Source organism: Dendrobates tinctorius, unplaced genomic scaffold (genome assembly GCF_039654945.1).
Source record: "Dendrobates tinctorius isolate UK_male_01 unplaced genomic scaffold, ASM3965494v1 ptg000016l, whole genome shotgun sequence".
In the NCBI taxonomy this organism is placed as follows: domain Eukaryota; kingdom Metazoa; phylum Chordata; class Amphibia; order Anura; family Dendrobatidae; genus Dendrobates; species Dendrobates tinctorius.
In genome coordinates this window covers 80,429,485-80,454,421 of record NW_027361684.1, presented here as the reverse complement: position 1 = coordinate 80,454,421, position 24,937 = coordinate 80,429,485, and the positions used below count along the sequence as shown (strand labels likewise).

General features: G+C 42.8%; 1 protein-coding gene across 1 annotated transcript; it reads left to right on the top strand.

Annotated features, from left to right (window-relative positions):
- The first annotated feature begins 23,133 nt into the window (after positions 1-23,133).
- Positions 23,134-24,170, top strand: LOC141078293 (claudin-22-like). Its single transcript, XM_073565079.1, has one exon. It carries the CDS (start codon positions 23,149-23,151, stop codon positions 23,746-23,748), a length of 600 nt encoding a protein of 199 aa, XP_073421180.1. The 5' UTR covers positions 23,134-23,148; the 3' UTR covers positions 23,749-24,170.
- The last annotated feature ends 767 nt before the right edge of the window (positions 24,171-24,937 follow it).

Below are 24,937 nucleotides of genomic sequence, written 5' to 3'. Positions count from 1 at the left end.
CTTGGTTTCCTCATCTGGTGTAGTGTAGAAGTTGGGAAAAAAATAAGTAATGTGTTCTGCAAGTGGAGCTCTAACTGTGTTATTTCCTGCAGAGACAAACCCTAGCTGGAAGACATGGTGGCGTTCTGTGCTGGATGAAAGATAAAGGACTTCACCTAGACACGTCACTGGTGAGTCAGTGTGTTACCTGTACATTGACACTATACGCTATATACAGAGTGCCTTTGTACAATGTCACTAGTGATCACTGTATTACCTGTGCACTGACACTGTACACTATATACAGAGTTCCTGTGTACAATGTCACCGGTGATCACTGTATTACCTGTACACTGGCACTATATGCAGAGGTCCTGTGCATAATGTCACCGGTGATCACTGTATTACCTGTACACAAACACTGCATACTAAGTACAGATCTCATGTGTATAATGGCACTTATGGTGATAGTATTATGTTTTTCTTTAATAATGATCAGTATTGTAGTATTCTGTCACTGTGGTGGTAATATGTGGTCTGGGCATGGTGCGGTGGTATTTGTTCCTTGTATGTGGCATTATAGGTCACTATGTGGTGGTAATATGTGGTCTGATCATGGTGCGGTGGTATTTGTCACTTTGGATGTGATGTTATTGGTCATTTTAAAAATTGAAAAATAAAACATATACCTAAATTGTATTGGATATTTTAACAAATGTTTAATAGGTTAGAGTAGAGTAGGGCCCGACCAAAAGTCTACCTTGTCGTGGCAGATTTAAAAAATCTTTTTGCCAAAACAAGAGCTGCTGGCTGTGTGTGATCTGGAGATGGGAACTGTTAATGTGTGACTGGTGAGAAGTGGGGCTTTTCCAAGAGAGAGTGGTGGGACTGTGGACAGTTCGAGGGGTGGAGGCCAGGGCTGGGGTGGAGCCTGGGTGGGTTCTAAAGGGGGCCCCAAAAATGCTGCCATTATGGGGCCCCAAAATTCCTAGTGACAGCCCTGGATAGAATGCTGAAGAAAAGGATAGATGCATCCCTAAACGAGCACAAAATGCCCTCCAAAATTTAGATACCACTTCAGAGGGAACCCCTTAAAGCTTCACGATCTCAGTGATAAACACCTGAGTCAGTGTCTTGGCGTTAGGGAGAGGAGGTAAAGCAATAAAGTGCACCATTTTACTAAACCTATCCATCACAACTAAGATAACAGTTTTACCAGAGGACGAAGGAAGATCATTAATGAAATCCATGGATAAATGAGTCCATGGTCAGTCAGGAATGTTCAAAGGCAAAAGCGCTCCAGATGGACTAGTAAGCAGGGTTTTGGAACGCGCACAGACTCAACATGAAGACACAAAGTCAACTACATCCTTACTCAACCTTGGCCACCAGAAATGACGAGAAAGGAGGTCCATGGTCGCCTTACCACCTGAGCTTTCAATACCTCACCCTCAAGTTCAGAACACACTTCGGAGACGACCACCCCTTCTTGCAAAATAGGGACAGCATTGTCAGTACTCCCACCCTCAGGAAACTCCCAAGACAAAGCATCCGCTTTGACGTTCTTAATCCCAGTAAAGTCATACACAGGATGAGAAGACAGTTCTTGACATCCCTTTTCAGAGAACACTTCCTCAAAATCGGACAGGCAAGATGGAGTGATTTTAGTGGAGATATCAGGACCTAGACAAGTATTTTTACAAAAATCACCCCACTTAATAAACTCCCTGGCCTGCCAGTCTATGACAGGAATATGTTTAGTCAACCAGGGAAGACGCAGCACAATAGGAGTAGGGAGACTTTCCAAGATATAACAAGAAAGGAGCTCCCTATGAAGAGCCAATATGTTCAGGTTCACATCTTGCACTACTTACGTAAAATTTCCCAGACAAAAGATGCACAGAGTCAATTGCAAGTATGGAGACGGGCTTTGCCACAGTACGACAGGAAATACCAAGGTCCTGTGCGAACCGAGCATCCACCATACAGTATTGGCTCCCGTCCCACTATCCAAGAGGATGAATATTTTCTCAGTTTTCATACAAATAAGAAAAACTGAGATACTCATACGGAGGAGATATATACCACAAGGTTTTTATCCTCCACACAACCTGGGGTAATAAGTTTTCCAACGGCTTTTTGTGCTTTATGTAAAGAAGGACAGACACAAATGAACTGCTCCTTTTGACCAGAAAAAATACAACCCGGTTTTGCAGCGAACCATAACACACTAATACCGAGAGGAGGTCTACCCTAGAGGAGTCTATCAATGCATATGGCCAGAGCCATGGCAGCCTCCAATGACTCAGGAGTCTTGTAAAGCGCTAGTGCGTCTTTTAGTCTTTCAGGCTGGCCTTGACAAAGCTGACTCCTAAGAGCAGGATCGTGCCACCGGGTGTCAGTGGCCCATCTATGGAACTCTGAGCAGAGTTCCTCAGGGGGACACTGTCTGGATCATCATATACGAGGCCTAGAGCCTCAAAAAACCCATCAAGTGCCCGGAGAGATAGTGAGTCCGCCGGAGGAGAAAAGGCCCAGGATTGAGGATCTCCTTGAAGGAGAGAAATAACAATTTCAACCCATTGCTCCTCACTCCCAGACGAACAAGGACGAAGCCTAAAATACAGCCTGCAGGCTTCACGGAACAACATAAATTTATCCCGTCCCCCATAAAACCTATCCGGGAGGCTACCTTAGGTTCCGGTTCAGCTTGACTACCTGCCAGACCAACAGTCTGCTGTTAACAGACCCTAAATTGCAGGTATGACACCTCAAGAACAGGCTCTGCAATTGTTTGGTAAGGAATACAATGGGATCCATACCAAGATACAAAATGTTTTTGACAACGAAAATCTCATGATGTGATCACCTTCAGTAACTGTTCCTGGAGCTGGAACTCTAACTATCCCTGACCCGGAGGTACTCTTAAAGGTATAGAGGCCCCAGTCTCTGACCTTACTCTGCCCCTGTAAAAACCCTAATCTGTCCCCTCCCCCACCCCATGAGGCATGGGACAGAAATAAAGGGAAACCAGACACAAAGACAAAGCAGAGATAAAAGAAAATCTTTATCATACAAAAGCACTAACCAGCAGTAGGGAGGAGGATAGGGACAGGGAGGAATAAACTAAATGGGAAAAGGGAACAGGAGATAAACATAAACATACAACAGCAACTTACAGAACACCACAACGCCAACTCAAAACTTCAACAACCTAGGTTTAGCACACAGCACATGAAGACGAATCTCTAGTAGTAACAGCGTACTCCTATTCAGCACAGCATCTCCTAAGAGCAAGAAAGCAGGTCTTCCACCAGCAGGACAGAGAGGGTCTGGCCAGGTTTTATATGAAGAGTTAACGGCCAGATCAGAAGCAGCTGAAAGGTTTCTGCATGATCTTCTATCCCCAGGTTGGCATGACATACTCATGACACAGTACCATCTCAACCTTTTCTTCAGTTGGAACCTCACTGTCAAATAAAGTCAGACCCACCATAATCTCACTGAGGTACCACAGATGTCTGTTGATAGTTTTTAATGCTGCATCAGTAACAGGGGCGTTGATTCCTTTGTATTCTATGAGTTCTTGCAGTAATGTGAAGTCATTTCTCAATTTTGTGGCTGGTATCTGACAGAAGTACCAAGAATTCAAGTATAAGAGGACAGTAAAAGTGCAAAATTGACTAAGTAAAAATTAAACGAAATCGGTGTTGAAACATGAAGATCTTCATAGCGCATATCACTTTGGCCATCCATCGGGCCCAATGGTAGGTGCCTGGATTATTGATGTTTACGTCTGGGTTTGCTGGTGAACCAAAGAACAGGAGTGCCAGTGTAAACAATTCCTTGTAATCATCTCTTGAATGGCATGGAGCAAATAGATACTCCTTAAGTTGACGAGAAGACCGCAGCGTCGCTGAGAAGAAGCACTTATCCTTCATTTTAAATGGGTATATTTTATTTCTTCTGGCAGAACAGGGGTTAATCAGTCAAGTTGGAAATCCTTATGCTCACAGCGGTGCTCGGTTAGCCATTCCTTTTCCCTTTATAATCTGGGCTCTTTCACTAATCCTCATCAGAGCTAGCACTTGCTGTTTAGCTTGTAGTGGGAGAGGAGCATATATGAGAAGGAGAGTTGAAGGAGTTTTAGTGACTGTTGCTTGGTTTGTATATGTGGTAATTCCTTATCCTTCTCTGTTTTGGTTTATTCCCCTACCTTCACACCCTGGTGGTTCCTCTGTTACATGTCAGTGAATATTTTGTATGCCTGGAGTCTTCTGTTAAACCTTTTCTGTGCTGTCTTGTTTGTCGGGTTGGTGTACTACGGTGCACAGCAGCGCCACCTCTTCCCTTGCGTGGGGGAGGAGAACAGTCGGAGGGCTAACTCAGGAGATAAGGTAAGGGTGGAGGCCCCGGCATCTTCACAATCTGAAGTATCCCGAGGAACAGGACGAGCTAGGGCGCCATCTAGTGTTGTGATGGAAATATTTCATCTAGATCTCACTTGCAGGCTAATATGCTATATGCTATATACTCATGTACTCATATATACTCTATATACTCATATGCACGCATAGATTTACATTCACAGCTATCTTGAACTTTGTAATCAATTGCTGAAGATGGCATAACCCCTGAGCCCGTCTGGAGAACCAACGTGATAGCATTGTCTCGCTGTCTTGTGACATCTCTACCAGACATGGGAAATGAGGATGCTGAGCCAGATGTACCAACAGATATTGGAGTCTTGCTGACATTGCAGAACAATGGGCTGTAAATTATATTGCTAGAATCAGCTTTTTGGTAAACTCTTCCATATATGTTCATGTATTCAAACCAACCAATTAGAGAAGAAGTTCAGCTTTATGTTAATGGGATAACCACCCTTTTCTACATGCATCTATAAATATATGTATGTACTGTACAATAAAGCTTCAGAGCATTGAAAGAATCGACCGCTGTCTCTGTGTACAGTTCTTTTCTTTCTGTTTGAGCGCTCAAAGACTCTGTCTAATTAGGACAGGCCACAGCACACACAAGGGTATATCTACCCAATCGAATTTCCACGACATTGTTAGAGACAGGAAAGGAGCCCCTGGTCAAGGGTCACCCGACAGCTGTGTTATGACAAGTTGATTTCAGGTAGCCAAAAATCTCTTGAACAACTTTATATTTGGACCTCTTGATGCTGGCCACAATTTGTCAATCACGCTTGCAAAAGTTAGCTGGTGAATGTGGTGCCTACACAGCAAACTCAGTAGTTCTTTCTGCAGTTTTTCTTGCAAGAGGAAGAACGCTCCAGCCTTTGTACCAGTGTTACTACTGGTCATGTTGAATGACAAAAACTTCACTTTATCCAAGAGCTGCCAATCCTGCAGAATGTGGAACACAGCCTTAGCTTTTGCTGCTCCTGTGCTGTTAGGTATCACTGGAACCGACAACATTTTCTCAGTTCCTCCTTCTGACACTAGTACTGTGAGATGCTCAGCAGTTTGATTGCGGGTATGGCTAGCAAACCATTTCGCATCACAGTGTCAGTGGAAAGTCAGTGGAAAACTGCTATTGAAGAAAGCTTTGATTGCAGCAAATGCTATCTCTCGATGCTGGCAGCGAGCCTATCTGACAGATTCTCTATTCAACGTGAGACTGTCTGGATCATGGCCAAGAAACTGAGTAGCAGCAACAAGTAGGTAGGTCGCTTTTCTATCATTGATATTAGTTCTGTCTAGAGCTGCAGCAACTTCCAGAGTCACAATGTTGACAGGTCTTACCAACTTACGTTTCATGGGACAAAAGCGCCCATGGTCGGAAGCGCCGTTGTCGCTGCAACTGCTACTACTACTGCAAAGTTCGGCTGATGCTGTCGACTGCTGAACTCGCTCAGTTTCTTTTTTCGTCATTTCTCTGCCTGTAATTAATTCTCTCATAAATCTTCTTTCCTCAACCTTGGCCAGCTTTCTGTCTAATGGTCCCATGCTTTCACTACGACCTTTTTCTCATTGAGCAAGCAAGAAATCACGGTCTTACTGAACTTTTTAAAGTTTCATGGCATCAGCATGAGCAACATCAAACAAATCATCAAGTTTATTAATTAATTCCTTCTACTTGGATTCTTGTGTTTTGGTTCACCGTTTAGGATTCTTCTTGAGGGGCAGGGGCTGGTGAGGATCCAGCGGTCATGGTGCACATTGGCACAAATGACAAAGTTAGAGGTAGGTGGAAGGTCCTTAAAGATGATTTCAGGGAATTAGGCTGTAAGCTTAAAGTAAGGACCTCCAAGGTGGTATTTTCGGAAATACTTCCTGTACCATGTGCCACGCCAGAGAGGCAACGGGAGATTAGGGAGGTTAATAAGTGGCTCAGGAATTGGTGTAGGAAGGAGGGGTTTGGGTTCCTGCAGAACTGGGCCAACTTCTCAGTTGGCTACAGGTTCTACGCTAGGGACGGGCTGCACATCAATGGGGAGGGTGCAGCTGTGCTGGGGGAGAAAATGGCTAGAAGGTTGGAGGAGTGTTTAAACTAGGGATGGGGGGTATTCCTTTTATAGGAGGGGAAGACAGTGAAATTGGGGGGTGGGGGTAGCATGGGGGGGTGGGGTTAGAACAGTTAATAATTTAAGAAAGAATAGAGGTACAGAGACATACATTAAGTGCATGTATACTAATGCCAGAAGCCTCGCCAACAAGATGGAGGAATTGGAGTTAATGTTGTTGGAACATAATTATGACATGGTGGGGATATCTGAGACATGGCTGGATGAGAGCCATGACTGGGCGGTTAATTTACAGGGCTATAGTCTGTTCAGAAATGACCGAACAAATAAGCGAGGTGGAGGCGTGTGTTTATATGTAAAATCATCCTTAAAACCCACCCTTCGTGATAATATATATGAATCTAATGAAAATGTAGAGTCCCTGTGTGTAGAGATAAGGGGAGGGGGGAAAAATAATAAATTACTGATAGGGGTTTGTTATAACTCTCCAAAAATAATGGAAGCAACAGAGAATATCCTCATCAAGCAAATAGATGAAGCTGCGACTCAAGGAGAAGTCATTATTATGGGGGACTTCAAGACATAATATTAACCAACAGGCCAGACCGCATATCAAATGTAAGGGTTGAGGGTCACTTGGGTAATAGTGATCACAAATTAATAAGTTTTCATGTATCCTTTAATAAGATGTGTAGTAGAGGGGTTACAAGGACACTAAGCTTCAGGAAGGCAAATTTACAACGGATGAGAGATGATCTTGGTGCATTTAACTGGGACGATATCCTGAGACATAAAAATACACAAAGAAAATGGGAGACGTTTATTAGCATCCTGAATAGGACCTGTGCACAATATATACCGTATGGGAATAAACATGCGAGAAATAGGAGGAAACCACTATGGCTAAATAGAGCTGTAAGGGGTGCAGTAAGAGATAAAAATAAAGCATTTAGAGAAGTAAAGCAAGTAGGTAGTGATGAGGCATTAAATAAATACAGAAAATTAAATTCTGTAAAAAGCAAATCAAGACAGCAAAGATTGAGACAGAGAGACTCATTGCCAGAGAAAGTAAAAATAATCCCAAAATATTCTTTAACTACATAAATAGTAAGAAGCTAAAAAAATGATAGTGTTGGCCCCCTTAAAAATAGTCTGGGTGAAATGGTGGATGAGGATGAGGAAAAAGCCAATATGCTAAATAACTTTTTTTCAACAGTATTTACACAAGAAAATCCCATGACGGATAACATGATCAGATATAAAAATTCTCCATTAAATGTCACCTGCTTAACCCAGCAGGAAGTACGGCGGCGTCTAAAAATCACTAAAATTGACAAATCCCCGGGCCCGGAAGGGATACACCCCCGAGTACTGCAGGAATTAAGCACAGTCATAGATAGACCATTATTTTTAATCTTTAAAGATTCCATAATAACAGGGTCTGCACCACAGGACTGGCGTATAGCAAATGTGGTGCCAATATTCAAAAAGGGGACAAAAACTGAACTTGGAAATTATAGGCCAGTAAGTTTAACCTCAGCTGTGGGTAAAATCCTGGAGGGTTTTCTAAGAGATACTATACTGGAGCATCTGGAGACGAATAACCTCATGACCCAATATCAACATGGGTTTATGAGGAACTGTTCCTGTCAGACTAATCTAATAAGCTTTTATGAAGAGGTAAGTTCAGGACTGGACCAAGGAAATGCAGTGGACGTGGTGTACATGGACTTTTCAAAAGCTTTTTGATACAGTGCCACACAAAAGGTTGATACATAAAATGAGAACAATGGGGATAGGGGAAAATATGTGTAAGTGGGTTAAGAGCTGGCTCAGGGATAGGAAACAAAGGGTGGTTATTAATGGAGCAAACTCGGACTGGGTCACGGTTAGCAGTGGGGTACCACAGGGGTCAGTTTTGGGCCCGCTTCTTTTTAACATATTTATTAATGACCTTGTAAGGGGCATAGAGAGTAGAATTTCAATATTTGCAGATGACACTAAACTCTGCAGGGTAATCAATTCAGAGGAGGACAATTTTATATTACAGGAGGATTTATGTAAACTAGAAGCTTGGGCTGATAAATGGCAAATGAGCTTTAATGGGGATAAATGTAAGGTCATGCACTTGGGTAGAACGAACAAGATGTATAATTATGTGCTTAATTGTAAAACACTGGGCAAAACTGTCACTGAAAAAGACCTGAGTGTATGGGTGGACAACAAACTCACATTTAGTGGCCAGTGTCAGGCAGCTGCTGCAAAGGCAAATAAAATAATGGGATACATTAAAAGAGGCATAGATGCTCATGAGGAGAACATAATTTTACCTCTATATAAGTCACTAGTGCGACCACACTTAGAATACTGTGTACAGTTCTGGTCTCCGGTGTATAAGAAAGACATAGCTGAACTGAAGCGTGTGCAGAGAAGAGCGACCAAGGTTATTAGGGAACTAGGGGGTCTGCAATACCAAGACAGGTTATTACACTTGGGGTTATTTAGTTTGGAAAATCGAAGGCTTAGGGGTGATCTTATTACAATGTATAAATATATGCGGGGACAATACAAAGACCTTTCTAATGATTTTTTTACTCTTAGACCTGTGACGGGGACAAGGGGGCATCCTCTACTTCTGGAGGAAAGAAGGTTTAAGCATACTCACAGACGCGGATTCTTTACTGTAAGAGCAGTGAGACTATGGAACTCTCTGCCATATGATGTTGTAATGAGTGATTCCCTACTAAAATTTAAGAAGGGACTGGATGCCTTTCTTGAAAAGTATAATATTACAGGGTATATACACTAGTTTCCTTAATATTGCGTTGATCCAGGGAGCTAGTCTGATTGCCGTATGTGGAGTCGGGAAGGAATTTTTTTCCCCAATTTGAAGCTTACTCTTTGCCACATGGGTTTTTTTTGCCTTCCTCTGGATCAACATGTTAGGGCAAGTTAGGATAGGATATGGGTTGAACTAGATGGACTTAAAGTCTTCCTTCAACCTTAATAACTATGTTGCTTCTATTGGCCCAACAGACTCTTCACCTCACAGGTCCTGGTGATTTCTGTACAGGAAAAACCAATACTGGTGAGCTCCGTGGTCAGTGTCTGTGTGCCATCCAGTGGCGGATTATAATGAGGTCAATCTGGGCGGTAGCCCAGGGCCCAGTGGTGTGGGGGGTCCACCAGCCCAAGGAAAATTGCCTCATTATAATCCACCACCATAGCGCCACACCCCCATGTACCGACCCCTTCCTCCCCCTCCCAGACCCACCAGCCACCGCAGCGCCAGCCCCTCACTAATAAATCCCTGCTCTGTGCGCACAGGACCTGTGATGAGGTCACAGGAGGGGAGGAGTCAGGGGGTTACATGATCAGGGGCCTTTCAGTGGAGGCCCCTGATCATGTGACACCTGACTCCTCCCCTCCTGTGACCTCATCACAGGTCCTGTGCACACAGCCCTCAATGTATTGTATGTGGGACTGCTGTGCTGGTTCTCATGGTGCTGGATGAGGGAATTATGTGTGGGGTCAGGAGGGGTTTACAGGGTGAATGTAGCTGCGTGTGTGTGCGAGGTGTACAGAGCAGAGCCACGTGTGTGCGAGGTGTACGAAGCAGAGCCGCGAATGTGCGAGGTGTACGGAGCAGAGCTGCATGTGTGCGACGTGTACGGTGCAGAGCCGCAAATGTGCGAGGTGTACGGCGCGGAGCTACACGTGTGCGAGGTGTACGGAGCAGAGCTGCGCACGTGCGAGGTGTATGGAGCGGAGCCATGTGTGTACAAGGTGTACGGAGCGGAGCCGCGTGTGTATACGAGGTGTACGGAGCGAAGCTGTGTGTGTGTATGAGGTGTACGGATCGAAGCCGCATGTGTGTATGAGGTGTACGTAGTGAAGCCGCGTGTGTGTACGAGGTGTACGGAGCGGAGCCGCGTGTGTATGAGGTGTACGGATTGGAGCCCTGTGTGTACAGAGCTGAGCCGTTTGTTTACGGAGCGGAGCCACGCGTGTTCGAGGTGTACGGAGCAGAGCTGCGTGTGTGCGAGGTTACGGAGCAGAGCCTCGTGCGTGCAAGGTGTTCAGAGTGGAGCCACACATGTACGGAGCGGAGCCGCGTGTGTGTATGAGGTGTATGGAGTGAAGCTGCGTGGGTGTACGAGGTGTACGGAGCGAAGCCACATGTGTGTGCTGAGCGAAGCCGCGTGTGTGTACGGGGTGTACGGAGCGGAGCCACGTGTGTACAAGGTGTATGCAACGGAGCCCTGTGTGTACAGAGTTGAGCCGTGTGTTTACGGAGCGGAGCTGTACGTGTAAGAGGTGTACGGAGCGGAGCCACGTGCATGCAAGGTGTATGGAGCGGAGCCACACGTGTACGGAGCAGAGCCGCGTGTGTGTACGAGATGTACGGAGCGAAGCTGCGTGTGTGTACGAGGTGTACGGAGCGAAGCCGCATGTGTGTATGAGGTGTACGGAGCGAAGCTGCGTGTGTGTATGAGGTGTACGGAGCGAAGCTGCGTGTGTGTACATGGTGTACGGAGCAGAGCCGCGTGTGTACGAGGTGTACGGAACGAAGCCCTGTGTGTACAAAGTGTACAGAGCTGAGCCGTGTGTTTACGGAGCGGAGCCGCGTGTGTACGAGGTGTATGGAGCAAAGTCGCATGTGTACAAGATTTACAGAGCAGAGCCATGTGTGTACAAGGTGTACAGAGCGTGGTCGCATGTGTATAAGGTGTACGGAGCAGAGCCGCATGTGTGCGAGGTTTATGGAGTGGAGCCATGTGTGTACTGTGTGGAGTCGTGTGTGTGCGAGGTGTACGGAGTGAAGCCGTGTGTATGAGGCATACAAAGCAGAACCGTGTGTGTATGAGGTGTGCGGAGCCATGCGTGCACAAGGTGTATGATGTGGAGCATTCATACCTTCCAACCGTCCCAGATTTTGAGAGTCCGCCCCACTGCCCCGACCGGGAGCTTACTTTTCCCGCAGACACAGGAGTATACGGTGGAGCCCTGAGGAGCACTTGAAAACTCGCATGTGACATTTTTACCTCAGTATTTGTGAGGCCTCGTGCACAGGTTTTTTTTAACCTCAGTATTTAACCCCTTCACGCCCCTTGACGCACGGTATGCGTCATGAAAACTAGTGACTTCCCGACCCCATCACATGATTGGGGGGCTCACAGAGTCTGAACAGCCTGGGGCCCTGGCTACCCTTAATCCACCCCTGCTGCCATCCATATGTACCTATGTGACATGCGTGTGACATCCATGTGTCTTTTTGCTGTTAATGTTTCACATCCTTGTGCATTTGTGTGCAGTCTGCATGACACGTACTGGTGCCTGGGAAAAGCAGTATAGTTCGTGGTAATCCCAGGTGCCAGCTGCTGGAGGCAGCTCTCATCATTGTGACATCAGTGTGACCAGGCGACAATGATGGGAGTTGTATTCAGCAGAAACTGTGTCCCTCCTGTGTAAAATAAAGAATTAAATTTAAAAAAAACGCTTAGGTGTCCTTGCAATTTTCATAAGAGACAGCCCACGGCTGGGCACTGATGTTAATAATCTGGGAAAAAGGGTAATATTCCAAAAGTTTTATTAACAGCTCACAGCTGTTTGCTTAGCCTTTCCTGGTGAATTTGCGAGGGACCTCAGAAAAATAATGACGTAGGGTCCCCCTATAAATTCAAAACAGTAAAGGCTAAACAGACAGCTATGGATTGATATTAAAAGTCTGGGAAGGGGCCAGAGATATTGCTCCCCCCTAGGCTACCAACATCTGCCCTCAGCCATCCCAGAAATGGCACATTAAAGTCCCCAATGGGAAACAGGGCAGTTCCTTCTATTCAGTATATCCCTCAGTTATCTAAAATTAAATCACTAATTTACCCCTTCCCAACCCATGACGCCTACGTTGGCGTCATGAAAAGTCATGCTTAAACGACCCATGATGCCTAAGTAGGCGTCATGGTATAAATCAGCCTCCTGCGGGTCAGGTGATCGGGGTCAATGAAAGGTCACCCGACCCGCACACACAGGACCCTTTCTACTTCACCACAGGGGGGGTGGCTTAGCCCTCACGTGGCTACGATTGCTCTGATTGGCTGTTGAAAGTGAAACAGCCAAGCAGAGCGATAGTAATATTTCATCAATGAAATTTGATGAAATATTACAATCCAGCCATGGCCGATGCTGCAGTAGCATCGGACATGGCTGGAGACACTAATCTGACCCCCCCACCGACTGACGGCACCAATGAAATTTAGTGAAATATTACAATCAAGCCATGGTCGATGCTGCAATAATTTCGGCCATGGCTGGAGACACCGATAAGACCCTCCCCACGACTGACGTCACCGATCGGCTGCCGACACTGACTGACAGCAGCGATTGGCTGCCGCAGTCATCATCAGCTCCCCTCCCCCTTCCCTCCACTCCCCCCAGCCTTCCGATCCCCCCTCTCCCTCCCCGGTACCACCTGTCGCTCTGGCCGTCCCGGTGTCCTGTATCATGGGCGCCGCCATCTTTGAAAATGGCGGGAGCATGTGCAGTGCGCCCGCTGGAATCTGCCGGCTGCAGATTCATTCATTTTATTTTGATCACTGTGATAAACTCTCAAAGTGATCACAATACAAAAAAAGTAAATAACCCCCCCTTTATCAACCCCATAGGTAGGAACAAATAATAAAATAAAGAAAATATTTTTATTTTCCCATTAGGGTTAGAATTAGGATTAGGGTTGGAATTAGGGTTAGGGTTAGAAATAGGGTTAGGGTTAGAATTAGGGTTAGGGTTGGAATTACGGTTAGGATTGTAATTAGGGTTAGGGCTGGAATTAGGGTTAAGATTAGGGTTAGGGGTGGGTTGGGGTTGGGATTAGGGTTAGGTTTGTGGTTAGGGTTAGAGTTGGGATTAGGGTTAGGGGTGTGTTGGGGTTAGGGTTGTGGTTAGGGTTATGATTAGGGTTGGGATTAGGGTTAGGGGTGTGTTGGGGTTAGGGTTGGAGTTAGAATTGAGGGGTTTCCACTGTTTAGGCACATCAGGGGGGTCTCCAAACGCGACATGGCGCCACCATTTATTCCAGCCAATTTTGCGTTCAAAAAGTCAAACAGTGGTCCCTCAATTCCGAGCCCCAACGTGTGCCCAAACAGTGGTTTACCCCCACATACAGTCATATGTAAAAGTTTGGGCACCCCTATTAATGTTAACCTTTTTTCTTTATAACAATTTTGGTTTTTGCAACAGGTATTTCAGTTTCATATATCTAATAACTGATGGACTCAGTTATATTTCTGGATTCAAATGAGGTTTATTGTACTAACAGAAAATGTGCAATCTGCATTTAAACAAAATTTGACCGGTGCAAAAGTATGGGCACCCTTATCATTTTCTTGATTTGAACACTCCTAACTACTTTTTACTGACTTCCTGAAGCACTAAATTGGTTTTATAACCTCATTGAGCTTTGAACTTCATAGCCAGGTGTATCAAATCATGAGAAAAGGTATTTAAAGTGGCCACTTGCAAGTAGTTCTCCTATTTGATTCTCCTATGAAGAGTGGCATCATGGGCTCCTCAAAACAACTCTCAAATGATCTGAAAACAAAGATTATTCAACATAGCTTTTCAGAGGAAGGATACAAAAAGTTGTCTCAGAGATTTAACCAGTCAGTTTCCACTGTGAGGAACATAGTAAGGAAATGGAAGAACACAGGTACAGTTCGGTCAACAATACAGCGCACTTTGCACAAGGAGAAGCTGTATGGGAGAGTGATGCGAAAGAAGCCGTTTCTGCAAGCACTCCACAAACAGAGTCGCCTGAGGTATGCAAAAGCACATTTGGACAAGCCAGTTACATTTTGGAAGAAGGTCCTGTGAACTGATGAAACAAAGATTGAGTTGTTTGGTCATACAAAAAGGCGTTATGCATGCGCTGTATTGTTGACCGATGCACAGTGACACCATCTGCAGCAAGATGATGCTGCAGGTCTTTGGAGGTGGTCTGTGGATTGTCCTTGACTGTTCTCACCATTCTTCTTCTCTGCCTTTCTGATATTTTTCTTGGCCTGCCACTTCTGGGCTTAACAAGAACTGTACCTGTGTTCTTCCATTTCCTTACTATGTTCCTCACAGTGGAAACTGACTGGTTAAATCTCTGAGACAACTTTTTGTATCCTTCCCCTGAAAAGCTATGTTGAATAATCTTTGTTTTCAGATCATTTGAGAGTTGTTTTGAGGAGCCCATGATGCCACTCTTCATAGGAGAATCAAATAGGAGAACTACTTGCAAGTGGCCACTTTAAATACCTTTTCTCATGATTTGATACACCTGGCTATGAAGTTCAAAGCTCAATGAGGTTACAAAACCAATTTAGTGCTTCAGGAAGTCAGTAAAAAGTAGTTAGGAGTGTTCAAATCAAGAAAATGATAAGGGTGCCCATACTTTTGCACCGGTCAAATTTTGTTTAAATGCAGATTGCACATTTTCTGTTAGTACAATAAACCTCATTTGAATCCAGAAATATAACTGAGTCCATCAGTTATTAGATATATGAAACTGAAATACCTGTTGCAAAAACCAAAATTGTTATAAAGAAAAAAGGTTAACATTAATAGGGGTGCCCAAACTTTTACATATGACTGTATGTGGCATCAGTGTACTCAGGAAAAATTGCACAACAACTTTTGGGGTCTAATTTCTCCTGTTACCCTTGGGAAAATAAAAAATTGGGGGCTAAAATAATTATTTTTGTGGAAAAAAAATATTTTTTATTTTCTTGGTTCTGTGTTATAAACTTCTGTGAAGCACTTGGGGATTCAAAGTGCTCACGACACATCTAGATAAGTTCCTTGGGCAGTCTAGTTTACAAAATGGGGTCACTTGCGCGGGGTTTCCACTGTTTAGGCACATCAGGGGCTCTGCAAACGTAACATGACACCTGCAGACCATTCCATCAAGTCAGCATTTCAAAACGTCACTACTTCTCTTCCGAGCCCCGACGTGTGCCCAAACAGTGGTTTCCCCCCACATATGGGGTACCAGCATACTCGGGACAAACTGGACAACAACTTTTGGGGTCTAATTTCTCCTGTTACCCTTGGGAAAATAAAAAATTGGGGACTAAAATAATTATTTTTGTGGAAAAAAAATTATTTTTTATTTTCATGGTTCTGCGTTATAAACTTCTGTGAAGCACCTGGGGGTTCAAAGTGCTCACTATGCATCTAGATAAGTTCCTTGGAGGGTCTAGTTTCCAAAATGGGGTCACTTGTGGGGGAGCTCCAATGTTTAGGCAGGGGCTCTCCAAACACGACATGGTGTCTGCTAAATATTCCAGCATATTTTCCATTCAAAAAGTCAAATGGCGCTCCTTCACTTCTGAGCCCTGCCGTGTGCCCAAACAGTGGTTTATGACCACATATGAGGTATCGGTGTACTCAGGAGAAATTGCCCAACAAATTTTAGGATCCATTTTAATCCTGTTACCAATGTGAAAATGAAAAAATTGATGCTAAAAGAACATTTTTGTTGGAAAAATTAAAATGTCCATTTTTTCCTTCCATGTTGCTTTAGTCCCTGTGAAGCACCTGAAGGGTTAATAATCTTCATGAATGTAGTTTTGAGTAGCTTGAGGGGTGCAGTTTTTAGAATGGTGTCACTTTTGGGCATTTTCTGCCATATAGACCCCTCAAAGTGACTTCAAATGTGAGATGGTCCCTAAAAAAAATGGTTTTGTAAATTTTGCTCTAAAAATGAGAAATCACTGGTCAACTTTTCACCCTTATAACTTAATAACAAAAAAAAATTTTGTTTCCAAAGATGTGCTGATGTAAAGTAGACATGTGGGAAATGTTATTTATTAACTATTTTGTGTCACATAACTCTCTGGTAAAAATTCAAAATTTGAAAATTGCAAAATTTTCAAAATTTTTGCCAAATTTCCATTTTTTTCACAAATAAAATAAAAAAATTATCGACCTAAATTTACCACTAACATGAAGCCCATTATGTCGCGATAATACATTCTCAGAATCGCTAGGATGCGTTGAAGCGTTCCTGAGTTATTACCTCATAAATGGACACTGGTCAGAATTGCAAAAAATGGCCATGTCATTAAGGTCAAAATAGGCTGGGTCATGAAGGGGTTAGCAAACATATTCCTATTTTATATGAGGATTCTATTTTATCTACCATTTTAGAATTGGGTTGTCACATAGCTGCTAAGAGAGCTGCAACATTTGATAATATTATTTCACCTGGCCTCTTTAATCCCACAGCCAGACAAAAGACATTGTTAAACAATCCAGGTTTCTTTGGCTACGGAGGATTTAGATGTAGAACATGTCACAACACAAGATTTTCGGATTTATACCATGTAATGAACCGAAAAAAATGAAGAGATCCAGCAGAAAAAATAAAATATCATATTTTATTGATATACATTAAAAAAAATGTTAAAATAACATAAATGCCCAGTAGGAGGAACTCAACCGCCAATAAACAATGGAGTCACAAAGCAATGCAATTGTCCATGCAAAAATAATTGGTAAGGTACAGTCCTTAGATATATACCATTTATAATAAAAGGAGTACACGACATCCCAAACATAAACTATATATCCAAAAATTATGTAAAGAGTAAAAGCGATCCAACAGATATATTCACAATCATAATATGACCTCAGTGTCAAACTACCTGTATTTGTCAGAACCTTAAACCTCGCTACAATATCACCAAGGTAAGTAGATAAAGTAAATCCGGAGTAACTGTACCTGAAGTATGAGGACACTAGTGACTGCGGGTGACACGACCTCCTCCACCCCAACGCGCGTTTCGCACTAGCTTTTTCCGGGGGCGTTTTTTTTATGTATATCAATAAAATATTATATTTTATTTTTTCTGCTGGATCTCTTCTTTTTTTTTTTGGTTCATTACATGGTATAAATCCGAAAATCTTGTGTTGTGACATTTGTTAGGAAGTGCCAGATCATATATACTATATGGACTAATTTGGGTATATGTAGATGTAGAACATGTAAACATTCTGCAAAAACTGGTACATTCTCCAACTTCAGCAACATCCAACAATTCAAAATGCAACAATATATAAACTGCAACTCTCGCAATGTTGTGTACATGATTAAGTGCATTGAATGCAATCTCATGTATATAGGTTGCACCACCCGCAATTTAAAGATCAGAATTTCTGAATATATAAGACATTGTTTCTCTTTCCAGTTCAAATCGTGCCATTTCATTTGCATCCAGGCATTTTATTCAATGTCATCAAAGAATTACTGCTTCATACAGGCTATGTGCACATGTTGCGGATTTTGATGCAGATCTGCAGCGTTTGTGGATGCGTGGATTTGCATCAAATCTGACGTGTAGTGCACAACCAATGTAAGTCACTGGGAAATTCAGAATTTGTGTGCACATACTGCAGAAAAATATGCGCAGATTTGCAGAGTTTTATTTTCCGCAGCATGTCAATTCTTTTTGTGGATCTGCAGCTTTTCTGCACCCATTGACTTCCATTAAGTCAGTCAAATTCGCAGCAAAACTGCAGGTGTAAAAAGATCTAGAGATGCACCATTTCTGGGGCGGCTGAGAACCAATGTTTGTAGCCGGGGGGCCAATATCCATGGCCCCTTCCTAGGCTATTAACATCTGCCCGCAGCTGTTTGCATAGCCTTTTCTGGCTATTAATTATAGGGGGACACCACCTCTTTTTTTGGGGAGCTCCCCTATTTTAATAGCCAGTAAAGGCTAACTATACAGCTGTGAGCTGATATTAATAGCCTAGGAAGATTCATGGGTATTACCCTCTTCCCAGGCTATAAACATCGGCCCCACCGTCACTGGCTTTCCCTGTTTTGGTTTTGAAAATTGTGCGGGAGCCCAAGCCACCCCCCCTTTTTTAAAAAAAAAATAAACAGATACTGCATTTAATGCAGATTTTGTGTGTGTGTGTCTTTAACTCTTTATGTATTTTATTATGTTCATTACTAAACATCGAGCTTGGCATTATCTATCTATCTATAGATCTATCTATCTCTAGATAGATATATCTATTGATAGATAGATATATCTATAGATATATCGATAGATAGATATGTCTATGGATAGATAGATCTATAGATAGATACATCTATAGATAGATACATATATCTTTAGATTGATAAATATATCTATAGATAGATAAATATGCATGTAATTTCATACTTTTTCTTTTGTTTATTTCCCCTTCCTTCGCTTCCCCTCCCCCTCTTTCCTTTTTTTGCACATGGAATTTTAATGTAATTAGCAAGTTTGTCATGTGATATGAAATCTCTATTTTATTGGTCATATTTTGTATAAAAGTTGTATAGGACCTGTTCATGTATAGTTTGATAAAATGTAAGGAGGTGGACCGGAGCGTGGGTACCTGCATGCCTGGTAAGGAACTGAAAGGGCTGCATTCTCTGTTTCCAGGGGGAAGCCTGAGGGAGGCAGACCTTCCCCTGCTGCAGGAGGGAAGGAGAAGAGAGACGGAGTTTCCTGCTGTCAGGAGGGGGCGGGGAGAGCCTGAGGAGAGCAAGCTGACACAGGGGGAGAGGTAGGTCAAGCACGCGCTGCAGGAGAGTTTGGCGCCAAGTAAGTGCAGCGCGCAGAGCAGAGAAGAGGGCGCTCTGCTTCCCCACTCCAAGTGTGCTGGTTCTGTGACATGTCGTGCTGCTGTTGTCCAGGATAGAAGCTGTGGTGCTGGGGGATTAGCCGTGCCAGTAGTGGAGAGCAGAGCATACGGAGCCATCTCAGCAGAGCGGAGCATGCGCAGCTACTCAGCAGAGCGGAGCATGCGGAGCTGTGTCAGCAGAGCGGAGTGAGCGAAGTAATGCCAGGTTCTGTACACTAACAGACAGTGAGTGCCGCACCCGCTCTGCTCAAGAGTGACCGCATACTCGAAAGAGCCCTCCGGCTGAGGCCTGAAACAGGCAGACCGTACGCATTGAGCGCCCTTTGTGTGAACGTGGACCCGCCAGCCTCCGTGACCGGAGGAGACTCCCCTGACAAGTCTGAAACAGACACTAGTGCCTGCAGGCCCTGCGTGCGCAGTGACAGACCTGAGCCCCTGAGAGTAGTAGCTGGACTGACCGAGGAGCGCGGCATCGTTCCTGCGGTGACACATTCTGAGTGTGGACTTGTGACCAAAAGTGGTGAGAACAGGACCCCCTCTCACTGCCCAGCATCCTGTTGTTTTCTACCAGAGGCCGTTTCTTCATCGTGGACAGAGACTTGAAAGACTGCATGTGCCGCTGTTGTCGGTGCCACCGTTGGATCACCGCCTGTCAGGGACTGCATTTAGACGACCCACGTCGCTGTTGCAGGTGCCACCGTTGGAACCCTGAACTTCCTCGCAACGGAAGACTACATGCTGATAAGTCTAACCTCTTTATTACTGAACTCTCGTTCGTCCCTCACCTACCCTGCCATCCTTCCTGTTCTGCCCCATTCCTCACCGTCACCCTACAATCCCTCATTCCCTGCTTGGAGTACATCCCCCTGTCAATAAACCTGTTTAACCCTTGCTCTGCCTCCCCGTGCGTGACTGCATCCCACGTTCCTGCAGGTTATTACAAAAGGACGCCTCAAGCGTTTGAAACACGTAACTCTATCTTGCCATGTGAATGCTGCCATTGCCATGGTTTTTTAAAGAAGCAATTTCTAATAAATTTTTGGATTCAAAGAAGCTGGAACACATCTCCTTTTTCTCATTAGTACTACACGTGTGACCGCACGAGTTCCGTGCTTCAGCAGGCCATATGCCACTATGGATAAGCTGGTTCATTCTTTTTTTCTTTGTTTCAGAATCAGGAACATTTACTTGAAACACATCAGCTAACTAATAGATGAGTAGTCCAGAGCTCATAGAGCTACTGTATAATTGGCAGTGGATAGCAGTATTTCAGGAGCTTACAATACTAAACAACAGGGAGGAAACACTAACAGAAATTAAAGGGATATTCCCATCTCCAAGATCTTATCCCAATATGTAGTAAGTGTAATAATAATAATATTAGCAAATAATGTAGTATGGTTCTTCTGATTAGCTATGTCGCTTACCCCATGTGCAGGGGATTGCAGTAGCTTAGATATCCATGGTTACAACCACTAACTGTCACTATGAGTGGTCGTAACCATGGATACCTAAGCTACTGCAATGCCCTGCACATGGGGTAAACAATATACTGCAGCTTATCAGAAAAACTATACTATATTTCTAATTGGAGGTATTTACTGATATTATAATAATAATAATAATAATAATAATTATTATTATTATTATTATTATTATTAATATTACACCTACTACATATTGGGATAGGATCTTGGAGATCGAAATACACTTTTTACTCCCAGGCTTCCAGCCTGGATGGTACTGAGAGCACAGGGCTGACATTGTAACCCTGCATCAAGTGCAACTAAAGTACATTTCTGTCCAGCGACAGTAGCAGAAACAGAAGTCATAATTGCCCTTTTGAACAATAATACACACGTGGTCAAAATTGTTGGTACCACTCATGTAATGACAGAAAAACCCACAATGGTCACAGAAATAACTCGAATCTGACAAAGTAATAATAAGTCAAAAATCTATGAAAATGAACAAATGAAAGTCAGACATTGCTTTTCAACCATGCTTCCACAGAATTAAAAAAAAATAAATAAATAAAACTCATGAAATAGACCTGGACAGAAAAGATAGTACCCCTGAAAATAATGTGACAAAAGGGACATGTTAAATCACGGTGTGTCCACTAATTAGCATCACAGGTGTCCACAATTTTGGAATCAGTGAGTGGGCCTGTACATAGGACTACAGATACTCACTGTGCTGTTTGGTGACATGGTGTGTATCACACTCAACATGGACCAGAGGAAGCGAAGGAAAGAGTTGTCTCAGGAGATTAGAAAGAAAATTGTAGACAAACATATTAAAGGTAAAAGTTATAAGACCATCTCCAAGCAGCATGATGTTCCTGTGACTACAGTTGCACATATTATTCAGAAATTTAAGCTCCATGGGACTGTAGCCAAGCTCTCTGAACGTGGCCGCAGGAGGAAAATTGATGACAAATCAAAGAGACGGATAATACGAATGGTAACAAAAAGCCCAGAAAAGCTTCTAAACAGATTAAAGGTGAACATCAAGCTCAAGGAACATTAGTGTGAGATCGTACCATCCGTCGTTCTATGAGCTAAAGTGGACTTCATGGGGGATGACCAAGGAGGACACAATTGTTAATAAAAAATCATAAAAAGCCAGACTGGAATTTGCCAAACTACATGTTGACAAGCCACAAAGCTTCAGGGAGAATGTCCTATGGACAGATGTGACAAAAATGGAACTTTTTGGCAAGTCACATCAGTTCTATGTTCACAGACTGAAAAATGAAGCATATCAAGAAAAGATCCCTACTGTCCCTACTGTGAAGCATGGAGGAGGCTCTGTTATGTTCTGGGACTGTTTTGCTGCATCTGGCACAGGGTGTCTAGAATCTGTGCAGGGTACAATGAAATCTTAAGACTATCAAGGGATTCTAGAGAGAAATGTGCTGCCCAGTGTCAGAAAGCTTTTTATCAGTCGCAGGTCATGGGTCTTGCAACAAGATAATGACCCAAAACACACAGCTAAAAACACCCAAGAATGGTTAAGAGGAAAACATTAGACTATTCTGAAGTGGCCTTCTATGAGCCCTGACCTAAATGCTATTGAGCTTCTTTGGAAAGTGCTGAAACATGCCGTCTGGAAAAGGCAGCCTTCAAACTCGTGACAGCTGGAGCAGTTTTCTCTTGAGGAGTGGGCCAAAATACCTGTCAAGAGGTGCAGAAGTCTCATTGACAGTTACAGGAATTGTTTGATTGCAGTGATTGCCTCAAAAGGTTGTGCAACAAAATTTTAAGTTAAGAGTACCGTCATTTCTGTCCAGGCCTATTTCATGAGTTTTATTTTTTTTTTTTAATTCTGTGGAAGCATGGTTGAGAAGCAATGTCTGACTTTCATTTGTTCATTTTCACAGATTTTTGATATATTATTACTTTTGTCAGATTCAAGTTATGTCTGTCACCATTGTGAGTTTTTCTGCCATTAAATGAGGTGTACCAACAATTTTGACCACGTGTGTACTTTATGTTTTAGAACTTTTTGCTGCATTGGCATTGTTTGCACCATAATAATGCATAAACCATTAATAAGAAAAAATGCAGATTTTTTAAAGTAAGATTGTGTTTTCTTTACTATGTTTTTAATCATTATTTGCAATCAAAGTCATATAGTTTTGTAATGAAAGCTAATACACAAAAAATACACAAAAACAGTCTCGAGACTTCAATTGTTCCTTTCACTATGAAACCAAGAAGGAATATCATCTAATCTGGTCCTGTGATCTTTTTCTAAAGAATACAAGACATTTCTATTGGTCTTTATTTCTAAATCTACGATAGCACTGAACTATAAATAGAATGGATTTTAGAAGAACAATAGTCTCTCACATGGACACTAAAATGCATTGATTTATTCAAAACTGCCTACCAACTGGTATTTGCACACTCCCTCCTTGGAAGAAAACTGTCTTTCGCTTAAAGCTCCGTCTGAAGGATTAAGAGATATAGTCAAAATTTAAGTCGGGAGGGGGTAAAATGGAAGCAGTACTTTGCTTGTCTGAACTTGCAGGTCTTTTCCTGTCTCTTTCTGGTTACTTGTGCTGCCTGGTGGCCTTATTCATTCCTTACTGGTTGACTTCTTCTTCAGGTCTTCTCATTAATGAAAATTACCGGCTTGGCTTGTGGCAAATATGTGTTATACAAGACATGGGGTTTAGCGTTTGCCAAGAATATCAGACTCCACAACAGCTACCAATCCAAGTCCAAATGGGTCGTGTCCTTGTGTGCCTCTCTGTCTTAATTGGGGCTTTAGGATTTATGGCCTCAACACCTGCACTGACCTGTGTGAAGTGCCTTGACAACTCTGAAGGACATGTCAGAAAGATGCTGAACATACTTGGAGGACTTCTCTTCTCAGTGGCAGGTGCACTGACTTTCTACTCTGTGTCCTACTTTGCTTATGACACACTGATCAAATTTTGGGACCGCAGTATTCCTAAAGACATTCCCCGTTGGGAGTTTGGGGATGCAATGTACGCTGGCTGGTTTGGTGGATTCTTTCTAGTATCTGGAGGATGTGTCCTGATCTTCTCACAATTCCGGGTCACTGGAGGAGCTGAAATGATATGGCCTTAAGTAATCTATTTCAGGATTGCAGTTTCTCTGTCAGTGATTGCATTTCGATTGTCGTCTGTTGTATAGACCTTTTGTGATTCTTGAGCATTTCTGTTCTCAGTAAGTATAGGATGTAAATAAGTGCAGCGTTGCCTGTTCTATGTTACATAAACCATATAAAGGCAGTTAGAATGGATTCAGTATTTATTGCATCTGCTTCATACTTTACAACAAAAGTGCTGAAAACAATAAGAGCTTTAGTGTAAGTCCTTTGCTCACATGTTTTCTCTATTAAAATGTTTGTGAGCAGGCAGAGGAATTTTCTACTCAGTAAAAGATACTCAAAGTGTCAACTTAATGTCATGTACAATGTGATTCGCATTATTCAGAATCAATAGTTATATTATGATTTCTGATGTTAATAAACTATAAACATTATGTAATATGGAACATATTGTATTCTTGTTTTCTTAATTAATTTAAAATCAACTGGTTTTTAATGGACTCGATAATTGGTGATATTATTAATGTTTAATTGACTGGCACATTTTCATCATGTTTGGTATTAGGACCAGGGCTCCATGTTACTAAGTAGTCGTGATAATGATACTAATATGTTCTTATTGATATTTTCCTACAATATTACATCTACTGTGTCCCTATATAATTGCATTAAGTTGCATGTGTACATGAGATTTCATGCCACTCTATTATTACCAGTATGTCACCCTGGAGATCAAGCCTAAATTGTTCATCTGTTTCAAAAAGATGTGCCCTTTTGCTTTGATGTCATTCTGGGGTGGGTGCATCAGTATGACTAGTGGACCTTTCATTAAATTTTTCATGCTGAACTGGACACATGATATAATAGTGGCTGCAAAGTGGAATACAATTTTTTTTTTTTAAATTTTACTTCTGGTGCAGAGATATTAGCAATCAAACTATTTAGTAGCAAATGAGTGAATTTTCGTTAAGTCCAAGTGGGTGTTATCAGAAAGTTTTCACTGGGGACGTGTACTTTTTCTCCCTATGTGATGTTGACCAGGCATAAGCAGGCAGCAACAGCCTAGGGAAAGAAGAACAAGCCCCCATTATAACAAGAAGCAGGATACTCTTGTAAGAGAATACCAATCGCTTTGTACACAATGTACATAAGGTTAATACTGTTGTTTTGCAGCGCTGTGGTCTTGGGTTCAAATACCACCAAGGG

Excerpts from the sequence above, each read along its gene's own strand:
- LOC141078293 (XM_073565079.1), top strand. The coding sequence starts at position 23,149 with ATGGAAGCAGTACTTTGCTTGTCTGAACTTGCAGGTCTTTTCCTGTCT.